This window comes from Choristoneura fumiferana, chromosome 18 (genome assembly GCF_025370935.1).
Source record: "Choristoneura fumiferana chromosome 18, NRCan_CFum_1, whole genome shotgun sequence".
Classification (NCBI taxonomy): Eukaryota; Metazoa; Arthropoda; class Insecta; order Lepidoptera; family Tortricidae; genus Choristoneura; species Choristoneura fumiferana.
This window is the reverse complement of record NC_133489.1, coordinates 21,674,693-21,692,767: the sequence shown is the minus strand read 5'-3', so window position 1 is coordinate 21,692,767 and position 18,075 is coordinate 21,674,693. Positions and strand designations below refer to the sequence as shown.

Below are 18,075 nucleotides of genomic sequence, written 5' to 3'. Positions count from 1 at the left end.
AATTTTATCTAATACCAATTGCTTTAGTGGTAACTACTGGTTTTTTTCCCAGTAGTCACCACTGAGTACTTTAGTGGTAAAAGATGGGGGGAAAAATCCCAGCTTTTACCACTGGTAAAATTGGTGGTAACAGGTGGGAATAACACTACGCCTACAACCTACAAATTTGTACGGAACTAGCGTAATTCAGACTCGCATTTGGCCGATTTTTTAGAGATCACCGACATTCGATGGGAATTGCGCTGCACTTTTTGCACCCGTATCAATAACCATTATGATGTGAACGATGCTTCTCGCATACTTACTTCTTATCTTTGTATGTTTAACTGAACTCTCCATGTTTGCGATTATTTGAATCGTTCTAAGATATAGCAGGATGTCCCGTCTGCATATGTACCTATACATAAAAAAAGTTAAACGGATGTTTGCACAGCACTACAGCTTTAAGTGTCTCGTAAGCTATTTGAACAGACCTCAAAAGATGACGAGGTTCTATATTCGGCTGATTTTTTTTTAACCCCCGACGCAAAAAGAGGGTTGTTATACGTTTGACCGCTATGTGTGTCTGTCTGTAGCATCGTAACTCTTAAACGGGTGAACCGATTTAAATGCGTTTTTTTTTTATTTCAAAGCAGGTTTTCTAGCGATGGTTCTTAGACATGTTTTATCAAAATCTGTTAAGCCATTTTTGAGATATTTAACTTTGAAGTGACAATGTCGGGGTTTTTCCAACTTTTTGTTTGTTAGGTTATTACCTCATTTATAAATATGAAAGGGTATTTTTTAGCGTTTTGTCTCATTGAACCTCGTAAGGCCCACGTCAAATTTTGATCATTAGAATTTGAAACTTAATGTCAATTAGTGAAGTTTGACATTAGCTTTGACGAATGTCTTAAATTTAGGACGTCGGGCCTTACGAGGTTAAATATGATGAAAAATTACCATCCTGAAAAGATTATGTACCAAAAATAAACCACACCAACAGTGAAAATTAACCAGTGAGATACACATTTGGCCTCATCTGAACTATTCATCAGGTGAGATAAAGATCCGTCACGTCACGAGTCCGGTTTATGTAAAAAAAAAAACTTGAATAAGAGGCTCAGCGGGCTCTGCAATGAATGGGTAGGTAAGGTATACACTAAATTGAAAATACAAACTGAAATATAGATGCACAGAAAAAACAGAAAAATAAGACCATCACTGGGAATCGAACCCAGGTCCTCGGTAATCCGTACCGCGTGCTATACCGCTACACCACTGATGGTCCATTCAGACCACCAGTGACTTGACCATCAGTGGTGTAGCGGTATAGCACGCGGTACGGATTACCGAGGACCTGGTTCGATTCCCAGTGATGGTCTTATTTTTCTGTTTTTCTGTGCATCTATATTTCAGTTTGTATTTTCAATTTAGGTTTTACGGGATGACCGTAAAAGTAAAAATTTGGAATTGAAATAAAAAATACAAAAAGATTCAAAAACCAATCTTAAGGTATACTATGATATGGGCATGGTATACACTATCATACATTTTAAAATCGTAGTATTTTAATATTCCGTTGCTTATCAATATTGTTTGCCGATACGTAGATATCGAGACCGCGGAACGTTACTGTTTAATAATCAATGATATCGTGGCCTTATTAAGGTCGGAATAAAGTCAACGAACTCCCTTGAGTGCACCCAATTTAAAAATTCGCTAAATCCTTTGATAATTTAACTCTTAGATAACATATATAATATAGCATTTTAGGACCGTTACAGATCGACTGCATTAACATCTCAACGTAACAGTCGGACTTTAAGCTTCTGCATATACCTTAACACGTTCACCGTCGCCATACAAAAAGGATTTGACAAAGTCACACGTCCAAGCGTGCTTCCACTTTGGGGCAGCTTGAAGTTGTGACCCAGTGGAAGCAAGAACTGAAGTAAAGCTTCATGACCCCACATTGGGGGCACCTGGACAAGGAAGGTGTTAACCACCGCCATCGGTTGTCCATCTTTAAATCTCTCCTAATCCTTTCCCTACTTTAAATTTCATGTGACATTATCAAATCAAATACATAACAAGAGTGACAGTTAGTAGAGTAGGCAGCCCTATCGCGCGTTTGTGTATCAAGGACGCTGCCGAGATGGAATACTGCTCCTTTTTTATACTGTGGTATGAACATGTATGTAGAAGCCGTGGTGGCCGAGTGGTTTGACCTATGGCCTCCCAAGCAAAGGATCGTGGGTTCAAACCCCGGCTCGCACCTCTGAGTTTTTCGAAAGTCATGTGCGGAATCGCATTTGAAATTTACCACGAGCTTTACGGTGAAGGAAAACACCGCGAGGAAACCTGCACAAACTTGCGAAGCAATTCAAAGGTGTGTGTGAAGTTCCCAATCCGCACAGGGCCCGCGTGGGAACTACGGCCCAAGCCCTCTCATTCTGAGAGGCCTGTGCCCAGCAGTGGGACGTATATAGGCTGGGATGATGATGATGATGTACCACCGTAGAACGTCCTCACAGTTAAACGCTTTACACGGTCCCGGTTGCGTGGAGTAACGGAGGACTGGCACCGCTTTAATGTGGATCACACTTTTATTCATGTAACAACAACGTAACCGGATTATTCAACCGTTCAGAGGATACACGAGATAAGCTCTTTCTCTGCGACAGCAAAACCAAGTTGTTGTTCAGTCTGGACACGCCGTTATTCGCATTAGTCAAGTTCTACAAAAGTATTAAGTCCAGCCAGATGCCTTATTATCTAAACACGCTTGAAATCACAATCGTTTTTCCTTTTCCTTTGTTCCTTTTTTTTTCCTGTTTTCCTTTTTTTTCATTTTGGACTTTGTTGAAGTTAAATCACAAACTTGATGCAAGGCAATCCCAAATTTAATTAGAATAATTCTAACAAATGAGTTAATTACGCTTGATTTTTGTAGCATACGCTGAGCTTGAAATACTATTTCTGTTAATAATATAAAACGTGGCTTCCCGCCATATGTCCGTCTGTATTGTATGTATGATTTTAATGTAGTTTTCACCAATAGATACGAGATAGATACATTAATTCAAAAGGAAGGTCTATAGATGAAACAAGGATCCATATCGGCTCACATACTTTTCGCTAGTCATACATACTGTAATGTTGTTAGAATGATCGTTTGTCATAACTCTTTTTTCTTTGAACCCATTAATTGTTCAAACCTATAGATTCTATAGAATAACCATTTAAAAAATTCAGAAAAATATCAGGTTTCAGTGCAAGAAAAATTATGCCAAACGATGATCCGGACAAACATTACAGTACATACAGCGAAAAGTATGCGAACTCTGATACGCCTATATTAGTACATTGTGTCTTAAGGCGGTAAATAAGAATTACGAACGAGAGTCTATTAGAAGCCCGAGGCTTTAAATGTGTCGATGTTCGTAATTCTAGTACCGCCCATGCGACATACATGTTTTTCATCACATTTGCAAGTAAAATTTTATATTTGTAAAAGAAAAAATTAGTTCTACCAAATATGGCGATACCTTAGGCTGTGCTCTTGGCAGCGTCGCCCTCAACCTGCATGCCGGCATACGCCGCAACGTGCGTGTGCATGTGGTCCATTTAGTGCTGCATGCAGCAGCGCGCGCACGGCGCGGCGCCATCAGTACGCCACTGACTATTTTTTCATCACACTTGCTCGTGCAGTGTCGTAACATGCAGGCTACCTTGGTTGCAACCCCCCAAATAAAACCCTCGACCTTAATGTGCTTGTCATGAAACCCGTGGTCGGTAAATGAGTCATTGCCCGTACTAATTTTCATGCCATGAAGCCCAAGGTCGGTAAATGAGTTTGTTACCGCATGGCGTGCTGCTGCTGCGTGCACGGGGAGCTGGCGCTGCCAAGAGCGCAGTTAGCGGTATCGGCAATTTTTGAAAAAATATTAGTTTTTCTTTTACAAATATAATTTTACTCGCAAATGTGATGAAAAACATTGTATGTCGCACGGGCGGTACTAGAATTACGAACATCGACTCATTAATTCTAATAGACTCTCGTTCGTAATTCCTTATTTACCGCCCTTAAAACACAATGTACTAATATAGGTTTTGTAGATAATGCACCATGGATTCAAAATCTCGAGATACTACCCAAAAATTCTTCAGATATAAACTTGAGTACGTAATATTAAACATGACTCGATAAATCTCGATAAAAAAAAACGAAGGAACATAACTGGACAAGCCAGGTTTCTGAAACTTCCCAGAAATCAGCCGGTACCCTAAAAAAGAACCACACGCTCACGCCGTGCCTTCGGAGAATCTCAAACCTGACTGGAGCAAGCCCTGTGAAATATCAGCGATTTTAAACAACAAGTAAAGTAATAATGAAAGAATATGTACAGTTGAAAGGATTCAAAACTTACATGTTCTTCATTGAGGTTGTACTAAGAGCACCCGTGCAAAATGTCATAACTTTACTCAGTGGTTTAGATTATGGGATTTTATATTGTTAAATCCAGTTGCCATGGGAATATCAGGATAAAATTAGCCCGACCCGCCTATCTACAACTATCAACATACTAAATTTCATCCAAACTCATAAGGCCGTTTAAGCTTGAATGAATACAAAAACACACATTCATCAAAAGTGCCTCACTTAATGAAACCACCTCCTATGCTCACTGAATAAGCTGTGGTGTATATGTAGTGCACAGGGCTGGAACATTTGTTAACATACTGAGGTTTTAACATCTATGGAGTCGAAAATTAAAATAAATTATTTATAAAATTAAAGTCAAACTAGGAGTTTTTGGGAGAGACCTGCTTTATTTATGCGTGCTAATTTAGTAAATTTTATAATAGATTTCTTAATACGAGTTTCTTTTATTTGAATAATACATACCAGTTTTATTCAACTAATATTTACAATACACATTGTGCTTTTTATTTTTTGATATTGTATCGATTATTATAATCACCAAGTAATACGCTTAGAACTACTATTATATGACTGATTATGTGATGCATTTGCATATTTGAACCACATGCACGTTTAAAACGAAACTGGCACTATTCGAAATATTATTTAAATAAATCATACTTTTTGTCATTTAACGCACTCTAAGTACAAGCAACCCCAGGTGCCATTTCCTGGGCAACCGCGTCGTGAAACAGTGGAACAGTTTGCCCGAGACAGTGATCAGTGCACCTTCAGTGAATACTTTTAAAAACAGACTTGATAAGTACTTTGAAGACAATTACACAAGTGAACAATGATATGCACGCATCAGCTATAAGCTGCCTGTGCATTATAAATAATAATAATAATACTCCGAAAAATATTCTTAAAAAATACTTCAAAGATTCTAGAAACGGTGTAAAAAACTACCAAAATAAACATGTAAAGCACTGGGGCTGCTACGTAATTTTTTTAATGGAAATTATAATATGTTTATTGTTAGCATTTAATTGTTTAAAAAAATAATAGAATGCAATATGCAGGTGGTAGGACCTTGTGCAAGGTCCGCCCGGATTGCTACCAGCATCTTGCTGCATCGTGCTTGCACTGTTGTGTTTCGGCGTGGAGAGTAAGGCAGCCGGTGAAATTACTGGCGCTTGAGGTATCCCATCTTAGGCCTCTAGGTTAGCAACGCATCTGCGATCCCCCTGGTGTCGCAGGTGTCTATGGGCGGTGGTGATCTCTTACCATCAGGAGACCCGCTTGCTCGTTTGCTATCCAGTCGAATAAAAAAAAACAATTTACATTTCACAGTAACACTTAATTTGTAAATTAAACACTTTTTTTATCTCAAACATGAAAACCGTTTTCAAGGAAAATCATTTATCTATCACGTCAAAAGCACCTTCTTAAGCTCCTATAAATCACAATACCATAATAAACATATTGTTAAAAAAAAAACATTTACATATTTTACTACAAAATAACTCCGGCCGCATGCAAAGAATTCCAAATAAAAGAAACAGGTGTGTGGCTAATCGGCAACACATTAAAATTCACTCGTGCTTGACTCGTCGCCCAGGCGTCAGGCTATGCCAATATTTACGGATTATCATTTGCATAATATTTTTCAATAAATATTTCATACGATTGTAAACCGTGTTGAAATTTCAAACGACTGATGGCAAGTTATTCTAATATAAGTATTAGGTATGCCGTCAAACAATGATAGGTTAAATTTGTATATTCTGCGCAAAAATTTTGAAGATTAATTTAAAAAATAACTCCACAAGCTACTACACAATATCATTATAAGTATGCCTAAATACAATATTCCTCAATATTTCTCTGATTTTCCTGTGATCCACTCTTTCAGATAAAAAAATAAATATCGATCCACAACTGACGAAGAAATGGAACATAGAACCTCATCTTTTTTTGAAGTCCGGTTAGTAATAGTTATGACCGCCTGCTTTAATAATTGCAGATATATTGTTTGATATCTATTGTTTTATGGCTTGTAATTATCTTAACCTTAGCCTTATCACACGCCTCTGGAAAATTCAACATTAATCAAACATTGTTTGGGATAAATTATCAGACACTTTATCAGTAATAGTGGTGAAAAAAGCCCTAAATATATCTTCGATCTCTTAATCTGTCATCTCCCAGGATAACAGGATCAAAGGAATTTGGGCACAAATTTGTGCCTCTGGGAGAGGACAGGTTAAGAGCGTTTATACCTGCTGAGCTGGCAACGTTGCATTTTTGTTAGTTTTCTCGATTATTCCATAAAAATATGAAAATTAAAAATGTTTTCTGATAGAACACTTCTTAATATATAAGTTAATGTGTCTACTCCAATAATTATTTGTTATAGACTTTTATGGAATAATCGAGAAAAACTAACAAAAATGCAACGTTGCCAGCTCAGCAGGTATAAACGCTCTTAAAATTGCTGACGTTCCCGGTTTCCACTACTTCCGCTTCATGCCGAACCTAAGGCTCCGTTTCCACCAAAGATGTGCGAGAATGTGTTGCAAGGAATGTGTTTTTCATGATACAATAGAAACGCTTCATTTACCTAACCTCGTACAGCACATATCTAGTGGAAACAGCTGAGCGGGGTGGTTGGTTAATGAAAAATACATTCCTCGCAACACATCCTCGCACATCTCTGGTGGAAACGGAACCTAATGATATATAGCTGTCCTCATTTCTTCATGGTTCCCGCAATAAATAATGTTAATTTTATTCATAATTCTTCCCTTAGATCCTAGAATACACAAGACATGCACGTGTAAGATACGCATTTGAGTGCAATAATTGATGCAAACGCATTCTGTAACCTTGTCTTGTTATGTCATTTACTGACACAATTTTCCTTAAATACATCAACTTCTTTATGCCAAACAGGCATTTACCACAATTCACGCCTGATGGTAAGCAAAGGTGTGGCCTAATATGGAGCACGCTTCCCTAATGCCTAAATGCTCATTAACATTAACTTGAAGACTGTCACATATTAGTTCAGGTAATCAGGTAAAACTGAACCAGGCAGCAAGCTCCAACCCTTAGCTAAGGACGAACGAAACCACTTTGTGTGAATTTTAGGGATACTGACAAGACAACGTATAGGTGAAGTCCGATTCTTTTTAGTCGATCAATGATAGAAAGGAGCCTGTAGAATCAAACCAGAAGTCCCAACTTTTTGATCTTTCATATCATATAACGTTTTAACCTTTCGTGATTTTCACTCATAGGCAAACTTGACACCGTACACTTCAGTCTACTCGTGACCGGTTGAAACGTCGAGGTAAATATTACTCGTGTGTTTGCATATCATAACATAATTTCAGTTGTTGAATTGGAATTCGGAGGTTCATATCCGTGAACTAAAAAGTACCGAAATCACTGGAAAGAAACGCTTGTGATGATTTGTTGATTTACGGAAGCGGTAACACTAGGGAGAATTTTGCGCATAAACCTAGCTATCTCTCGCATTTGATCATGAATATTAAGATAATTAGTTTTAGTTCATATAATTCTGGTTGAAGGCCGAGCGGAGTGCCAGTTACGCCTCCTACAATTAACTGTAACTCTTAAATTTAAGACGAAGAATTCTCAATATTTTTTCGATTCTACATCATTAGATAACATTAGAAAACGTGCAAGTAAACTCACAGGATCAAAGGCTTGCTGTCTTCCGACATCTTCAAATCCAGGCACTTTCACACAAAATACACAAAGACGAGGACGCTGTCAAGGACTCTGAACAGATAAACACTTCTACAGAGTACAACAAAACGTTCTATATTATTTACTTATTAACTAAAGTCTATAGTCTGCCTCCACATTGGTAGTACTAATTTGAATCAGCTATTACTGCCGCGTTATCTCGCACATTGAGTAGTTATCACCTACTGGGCACTCCTTCACATTATAGATAACATTACGATATGCAAACAGAAGGCAATGCTAGTGTAAACACATTATATTAGAGTCCCGTCTGTTTGTACTCAGATATCAATACGAAAGAGGGTGTTCTTGGAATCTGGCGCGTATTAGACGAAGCTACTGATTTACGAGCTGAAGTTAAGAAAAAAATCTTGTTTAATAGAGAAGAGCAGACGGAGATAGAAATCCACATGCAAAATGTTACGTTTTCACGCAAAGACAATCTTACAACACATGTCGTGTGTACTGAGGGGAGGATGAGATTAAGCCGTCAAAAGTTATGTTTACGGTTAGCATACCTTCAAATAGTTTTAACCTAAAATTATAAATTACGTTTTACGCACCATTGATTAAAACGTTATCTAATTATCTTCACTGCAAAAGTTCTACTGGTAAACCATTGAGCATGCATAGGTACTTTACAAAAATATCTGTTTTGAAGTGAGAGGGTGATATTTGCATTGTAATTTCCGGGTAGCTTGAATAATGCTTGCAAAATGATGACATTTGGTGAAAAGAACCTTATTTCCACTGGAAATAAATCCACTTCAAAGTCTCGCCCTGGAGAATCAATTAACTCGTGAAACTGCATATACAGATTTATATAAATCTACTGCGTTTATTATAGGCTTACTCATAAGACATATTATTTACGTCAGTTTTTTTTTCCAAAGAAAAACCCGAACGAAAACACTATGTTACAAAAGTACAAACATTTATCACATTAACTGATTATTTAATATTATTACAAGCTCGACAGAAGGATTAGTTGATTAGGTATTGTACTTGAAATTTTTTTTCGGATTAGAAGAATAAAGGTATTTATTCAATAGTTTTTTTTTTCACGTAAGCTGGTTGATAATTATGATGGTAAGACTGAAAACGAATTTAATTTTTTTTCACGTTCGCCGGACGGCATTTGAAGCTATGTATACAGTGCTTTTACGCAGATCATGTCGCATACCTACGCATCTCTTAGCATATGCGCCAACCTACTAACTGAACCACGGGACTCCGACTAACTTACCCGAAAATGTTCAACGTTTGCATCCTCGAATAGCGTGTGGAGCCATCTATTACATCTATAATAATGTCACGACTCCTTCGTTCCAAATTTCATTGAAATGATGTCCTACTTCTATTCTTATATAAATCCCGTTCCGCAAATCCGCGAAAAATTTTTTGCTTAAAAAAATCTAAGGTTTCATCTGGATTTCATTGAGCAAATGTACCTACTGCCATAAAAACAAATAATTATGTTGGCAAATGGAATAAAACTCATATAAATACCTTTATTTTAATTAGGCCTGCACAAAACAATCATGGAATTAAAAAACAAACACGGGCGCGGAAAAAACCTGTGTCCAAAGGATGCCGGAAAAAAAATTAAGTACACCTCATTAACAGTTAGTCCTTTAGGCCTATCTTTGTCAGCACGAGTAGGTACGTTTAAAGTACGTATTGTATTTTCGTGGCTCTTTCTATCATAGGCATAAAAGCAAGACAGATGGAAAATATTAACGCCATTGTTATTGAGGTAATAAAAGTAAACATTAGAATTAATACACGCGTTACTCAGTCTTCAGTGTCAAACATAATCATAAACAAGCAAGATAGCGTTATTTATATTGTATGTTCGCACAATTATACTACCGAGTGCTTAGATTTCATGACAATTATGTTCTTTTGTTCTATTAACCTTAATTTCAAGTTTATTGGTAGCAATTTTATCACTTGGGAGTCGCTGGCTACATACAAATACAACACATGCAACTCGATTTCTAATCGCTTTTCTATGTTTGCAGACCCTTATCTTAAAGACCATGGTTCAACTGTTGTGCTTGATTGATTGCATAGGGCATAAATAATATTAATTATATTATAACTAAGATTTCTGGTGAACCGGCGCGTTTCTAGAATCCATGGAGTCGCTGTTTATTACTTTTTATTTCTAAGTCATAGTCTAAGTACGTATTGTGTATTACAAGATGTACTTATCTATAAAATACCACAATATAATCGAGCATTGTGTGCTGAAAAATTATGTTAAAAATCATTACGCACTATTAGTACCAGTACAGCAAACAACAATGTAGCTATAAATTGTAATAGCTTATGCATTTAAACGTTGTTTTCAAAATTAGCTTTTTTTTTACAAATAGCGACTCCATTGGTTTTAGAATCACAGTAAATTACTCAACGGCACAAAATTTGGCCCAATACATACAAAATTGCCTATTACTGCATACATTTGAGGATCAGTTTTTTTTGCTGCTCAGTATATTTTAGGCATACGATTTCATGATTTGTTCATGAAATCAATATTTACTTACGATTATTAACCTAAGTACTGAAATGAATTTTGGACGGGCTATTGCGACACAGGATTGCTTAGCTTGCGTTATTGTTAAGGCTACGTTCAGACACGGCGGGAATCGCGCGGTTTTAAGCGCACCGTCTCTTTTTACCCGACTGTCCGAAGGAGGGTTATGTTTTCCGAGCGTATGTATGTATGTTTAGAGTATCGCTTGAGAAAGAGACGGTGCGCTAAAACCGAGCGATTCCCGCCGTGTCTGAACGCAGCCTAACGCGCGCTAGCTAATAGCTATAGGTACATAGGTAGATACAGTGGTACGGTCAAGGATTTTAATCATGAGCCACCATGGACAGTTTCAAAGGAAAAGTCATTACGATTTTCATTGTTAATAATGCAATGTCACTATGACGTTTACTGTGAAAAGGTCTCATGGTGGCTCATCTATTAAAGTCCTTGACCGTACAGTCTACCTTAGTTGTCTCGTCCGCCACTGCAGACTAACATGTCCCCGTTAGCAATAAATGGAGTCACGTGTTGCAGACAATCTATCATGTGGAACATCCATGACGGACCAATTAAAGACATCCTTAAGGGCTGAGGACAGGTAGGGTCAGATCAATAATCGAATTCAAATTTATAACATCGATTCAGAGTGCAATCGATCTAGTGAATCGATATTTCGACATTGAAGATCGAGAATCCCGAATCGAGATTCAGTTTCAACTATTTTTTTGTCGAAATTCGTAATTAGAACTTCTTATCGTGCCGCCCCGCTTACGCTAATAGTATTTGATAGTACGATACGAACTGCGGATTTTGATTCATTTTTTCCATAATTGGATTTAAATATTGAAAATACGAGCTTCAAAAATCAAATCAAGAAAATATCGATTTTTAGAGAATCGATCTATTGGACTTCTATTTTTTTGTGAATCGATTTTTCAGGCCTCGATTCGGATCGATTCGAGAATGCGATCTTTTCTGGAAAGAATCGCCATCCCTAGGCTAAGGTGCATGCAGAAACATACCATAGTTTCTTATATAACACGCGAGATTGAGGGGTAAGTATTCGACGTGAAATCGCGAATGCGATATCAATGCATGTCAATGCACAACGGAAGCGACCTTTAATCTCACTCTTAAATGCTACGCCCGTGCGTAGGGCATGCAATATTCGGCCTAATTCAGTATTCGAGTTTTACGAATATTAACTTTCATACTATATATTCGAATAATTCGAGTAAAACTAGTTATTCGAATATTTTTCAGACCTGTTTGACGTAAGTTGAGAGTACCTCAATTGGTAACACTATGAAAAGAGGGTATTTTTCTGATTACTTTTTGCCCCTGGTTACCAAAGTACTCGTCAAGATGAATCAAACGAGTCCAAACTCAATCACTCGGTTGTGTCATTTTATAACAGAGTTCCTATGGCCACCTTCTAGCTTCATCACTAGATCAGCTCCAGGTCATATTGCATTGTCATCGGATTTATACATCATTATCATCATCATCATCATCAGCATCATCAGCCTATAGCAGTCCACTGTTGGACGTAGGACTCCTCCTAATGAGCGCCATTGCGCATTGCGTGCGTGCGACAAGACAAAGATAGCAGTGCGTTTACACTAGTGATGTGTGCGAGAATGTGTAGCGAGGAATAGGTATGTTTTTCACTAACCAATAGAAACGGTTAATTTACCTATCCTTGCTCAGCGCATCTCTAGTGGAAACAGCTCGGCGGAGCGAAGATAGGTAAATGAAGTATTCCTATTATTACAAGCTTTTATTTAGTTTCACCTGCCCCGTCCCGTTCTGTTTGTCTGTCTGTCTGTAATCAAATCTTGCAAGTTCAATGCGACCAACTTCCTGTAGTTGGATGACTTGACTTGAAATTTGGTATACTTATGTAAATTGCGTGACAATACAATAATCTGGTAAGTGACACCCTGGTAGTCTGGCCAGGATCGTCTCCACAGGACGGAATTCTTCAACGGTTAATGGCATCGACTTGAAATTTGTTATGCAAATGTAGTTTGGGTGACAATACAAGTACAGTCAACAAAAAGTACAAACAGCAAAAAAAGCTTGCATTAAAAAATAATTTTTTACCAAAAACTTATATTGGTTTATGATTATGATAAGACAAATACAATCCTCGCAACACATTCTCGCACATCTCTGGTGGAAACGTAGCTTTATCGCACATACGTTTATATCCCAAGAGGTCCATCTCGGTTACTTATCGCTGATATAAAGCAAACTCCTAGGCTAATTTAGAATTTCGGAGTAGCCGGTTCAATCAACTTTTTCTTGTACTTCGTTGCCATGGTTACGTCCCCTGGACAACTCTTAAACGGGTGACACTCTTGGGTGACACTCTTTCCCGGCCCGGATAACACCGACATGGAAATACCGGCCCTGTTTTTTGTGTACCTACACGTCCATTTAAAACCATGATTGTCGATACATTTTATGTGATTCATTTAGCTTCATGAAGCATTTATGTCGAAGTTATTATAAGCCCATTTTATTTTATGGACATTAGCAGGCTATGCATATTAATTACAGTTTTTACATGAAACTCTGTCAGTCTTGTCTCTAGAACAAGAGGACAGAATAACAAATAAGCAAAAGTTGATTGACCCAGAGCCATCACGAATTCAGGGAACACATTATTAGATCGTACTTCCCGGGCCGAATGTTCCTGGGCATACATTAGCCGCATCCATATAATCCGCCTCCGCGGTAATCGTAACCTATGCAGAGCTACTGCACAATGCACTTCAATAATGACCTGTAACTGTGCCTATATGATCCATTGTTCCCACTTAGAATTGGACGTTAAACGGCAATAATCATGCCATCAAACTGCACTGCAGTGCCAGTGTCAGTTAATACGTCACGGAAAAACTTTACGTCAGCATTTATCATCATCATTCAGCCGTGGTGTCCTATGGCCTCTCAAGCAGAGGATCGTGGGTTCAAAAAAAGGGCGTCGCCAAGGGGGCAGGGAGGGGCAAAAAAGTTGCCAAATGTAAAACAGTCATAAGTACTACCAAAGTTCATGATTGTGCTCTCAACTTTGCCTACAATTCAGACTTTTCTCATTCTCCATATCAACTTGCCCCCCTTGCTGTCGCAAGGGTGTCCCCTTGGGTTCAAACCCGGGCTTGTACCTCAGTTTTTAGGGTTCCGTACCCAAAGGGCAAAAACGGAAACCCTATCAGGTACTAAGACTTCGCTGTCCATCCGTCCATCTGTTACCACTCTGTATCTCATGAACCGTGATAGCTAGACAGTTGGAATTTTCACAGATCATGTATAACTGTGGCCGCTATAACAACAAATACTAAAAACAGACTAAAATAAATGTTTAAGGGGCTCACATACAACAATTGTGATTTTATTGCCGTTTTTTGTTAATGTCTAATGAATGTTGTATCTGTAGATCGTACGGAACCCTTTGTGCGCGAGTCCGACTCGCACTTGGACGGTTTTTCGAATCTCATGTACGAAATTATTAGTTTGATAATTGGTATGACAAAGTTACATAATGGGTATTATCCTCTAATAAGGTTAGATGATTAGACATTAAATTTAATGTTATTTCCACGTCAATAAATAAATAAATTTAAATATAATTCTTTTTTTAGGGTTCCGTACCCAAAGTGTAAAAATGGGACCCTATTACTAAGACTCTGTTGTCCGTCTGTCTGTCCATCTGTCACCTGGCTGTATCTCATGAACGGTGATAGCTAGATAGTTGAAATAAATTTCACAGATTACGTATTTCTGTTGCCGCTATAACAACAAAAACTAAAAACAGAACAAAATAAATATTTAAGGGGGGGCTCCCATACAACACATGTGATGTTTTTGCCGTTTTTTGCTCAATATCAATATGGCAACAGGTAGACCCTTGAAATATTCATAGAATATTAAGTCATATATTCACTTTACAAATAAATAATTAAATTAAAATAAAATAAATATTTAAGGGGGGCTCCCATACAGAAAACGTGTTTTTTTTTGCTAATGTCTAATGTTGTATAGATAATAGTACGGAACCCTTCATGCGCGAGTCTGTCTCGCACTTGGCCGGTGTTTTTATGTTGATTATGTTTTTTAGTTTTAAATTTTGATTTTTAATTTTATGAGATAAAATAACTAATTATTACTTAGCCAAATCCATTTTGAATTGATGATGTTTGAGATCTACTATCAATCAATATATATAAAGATTAAAGTCACAAGCAGCTAGGATGGTGTCTTACTAAGATTTTTTCATCAAACTTGTATTAAAATTAGTCAAGAAATATAACTATTTAATTACCTATTTTTCTTTAATTATTGTTGGTAAGTAATCCAATAGGATAATCAACATTACTTATTATCTATGATTTCAGCGGCGTCTTTAGCCCATGTAGCGCCCGTGTGCAATTATTACTTTAGCGCCATCTATGAAGCGCGCGGTCAAAATGGAATAGGTATAACGTGCCGCCGCCGGCCCACATAGGCGTATATAGAGGAGGGCCGGGTGTGCCGTGTCCACCACAGTATGGTCTAGTACCCACCCCAGGATGTTGGGCTACCGATTAAAAAAATAACCTGATACGCCAGTGGGCGCCCCTAACATCGCTGCGCCCGTGTGCAACGCACACCCTGCACTATAGGTAAAGACGCCTCTGTATTATTTATTTCAAAAATTGACATGCCTACTTTTTCTAGGATCACGGACAGTAGGTATTACCGTAAGAAAAAACCAGGAACAAGATGATATTTTACCATATTGATTTTACTCATTGGATAAAGTAAGAATTGTTATTTTAATATCATATGTGTATAGTACATCTGCCTTTTCCATCTTGTTGAATTGTTTTCTCCCATTCAATGATGAAAGTAATGTTCTCATAACACCAAATGTTTATTACAATACTGTCCAATAATAGACATTGCCTCACTTGTTATTTTTGACAGTATAAACAAGACACTACGCATCACAAAAATGTTCACAGAACACTAAATAATAAATGTTCATTTGTATTATGACTAATTGTCACCGTCTTATCAGAATTATAGTTAAGTATTAAATAATAGGTACTTATTTACACAAACCTAAATTAATTTCTGGCATACCTATAATCTTCTAAATTTTATTGTTATATATGAATTTCACATTATTTACGAATTTAATATATCCCTTTACGAATTTAATATATCCCAATAGAACCATAAGTGGCTGTCTATCACAAATATTATTTAACTATCCTAGTTTTCACAGGTAGCATATCAGTGATATATAACAGATCAGATAATTTTGCACTAATCACCTTGGTAACACCTTTTAACATTTAAACACCAAAATATTAAAAAAAAGTATGAAGATTTAAAATTGATCAAGTATTAGTTAATTTTATATGTTTTTTATTTTTATTTTTATGTAAAAATTCATTGTTTAAGTGCAATTGCAAAATAAAAGTTTGTCCTACCTCAAAGTATTTTTTTAATAATTTAATGTATCAGGCGTAACTTTGCGGAAGTCCATATAATTTTTGAATATCCTAAAGTCCTATATGAGAATATTCTTTTTAATCGGCAAACTTTTTAGTCTGTCGTCCAAGGTGACAGAGACGGACCCGCTCGAGATTCAGCCCAAAACACAAGCGAGAAACTTACCCATTGAGGGCCGGCGGCGTTCCCTGATCCATCACTCTGTTGGACACTAAACACCCTGGAGTTTCAGACTTTTCAGCGACGTGATGAGCCTCAACATCGTCCAAAATCGCCGCCCGATCCGCGTTCGTCTCGTTCAACTTATCACTCGACAAACTTTTAGCTCTATATCGCCCGTTCAAAGGCGTCAAACCTTTATCACTAAACGAAGCACTCAAACCGTTCAGTTTCGTATCTATCTGTAATGTTTCGCTAATTATATTAGATGACATTTCGTAGTTCGCACCAAACAACGCGCTACGTCAGTTCTGTCAATCTCAGCTGGCGCGGCCGAACTGACGTGCTGTGTGTGAAACCAAACGTTTTGCCAGGCGGCGACCGCCCGAACAAAACAATAGCACTCGACCTAGTTCACAATGACATTGCCCTCTACTGTTGCTTGTGGGGGCGGACGGACATTTGCATCTGGCAGTGTAAACAGCGCGTGACAACAAACGTTTGAAAAAGTTGGACAGTTTGTTTCAATGTCGTAAAACTAGGGTGAAGGCGAACCGTGCTTCTTTGTGTAATGCATCCCATCTTTGTCAAACAATAATTTCATTGCGGAAGCAAGATTTTTCTTTGGCTAATTAAAAAATGGGAAGTTTATTTCGCGCTTTTAATCTCGGTTGCGATTGCGAGATAATAGAGAGATCAACAAAAACAATGTGATCGACGTTTCCGGACGCAGGTGAAACAAAACGCTTTTTGTAAAAGTTGGGCTAGCCCGACAAGGTTACAATACAACTGAATTAAAATTGAAGTAAAAGCAGCTATATTTCAATAGTACTTTATCCTCATTCGTTATGGCATACGTGATAAAAGAAATCAGAAGGTGGTCGACCCCACTCTATAAGTACAGTCAAGTGCAAAGATATCGACACGGCCAAAGTTACAAAAATATGTATACCTACACGACCTTAATGTTAAGAGCATAAAGTCGTGTATATATTTTGACTGTACCTATATACCTAAGTACTTATAACCTGACCAACAAAATGTTGGAAAACCCCCGACTGTCAATTCAAAGTTCAATATCTCAAAATCGGCTGAACCGATTTTATAACATGTCTAAGAACCATTGCTAGAAAACCTGATTTCAATTTAAAAAAAACTCATTCCGATCGGTCCACCCGTTTAAGAGCTACGGTGCCACAGACAGACAGACACACAGACACACTTGGCGGTCAAACTTATAACATCCCTCTTTTTGCGTCAGGGGTATAAATACGCGATTTCGAGTTGTCTAGTAGGCACCACTAGAAAAAAGTTTCTACAGTTGGTAACCCTCTTTGACACTTACAAACTTTCGCATTAAGTATAATATTGGTAAGTACCTATACGATTATTATTTAAGTGTATATCTAGTTATTATTGCAATGATAATCAGTGAGGACGACACGGCCGTCGGCCACTTGGCCTCAAGCGTGCTTTGATGCTAACTGGCTCGGTATTACATGTCTGGGACACCTGCGTCATGTAAGGGCATCTTATGTACGTTGACGTATTCCTCCATCATTAAATTAGCCCCGTTCCCACCAGAGATGTGCGATGTGTTGCGCAATGTGTTTTTCATGAACGAATAGAAACGCTTCATTTACAATCCTTCGCACAGCACCGCTCTTGATGGAAACAGCAC

General features: G+C 37.7%; 1 protein-coding gene across 1 annotated transcript in view; it reads right to left on the bottom strand.

Moving 5' to 3' along the window:
• The window catches only part of LOC141437663 (proton-coupled zinc antiporter SLC30A2-like), a 36,238-nt gene extending 19,472 nt beyond the window's left edge, over positions 1-16,766 (bottom strand). The window contains 1 exon segment of the mRNA XM_074101113.1: positions 16,401-16,766. Within this exon segment, the coding sequence (XP_073957214.1) occupies positions 16,401-16,669 (269 nt within the window). The 5' untranslated portion in view covers positions 16,670-16,766.
• Between the last annotated feature and the right edge of the window lie 1,309 nt (positions 16,767-18,075).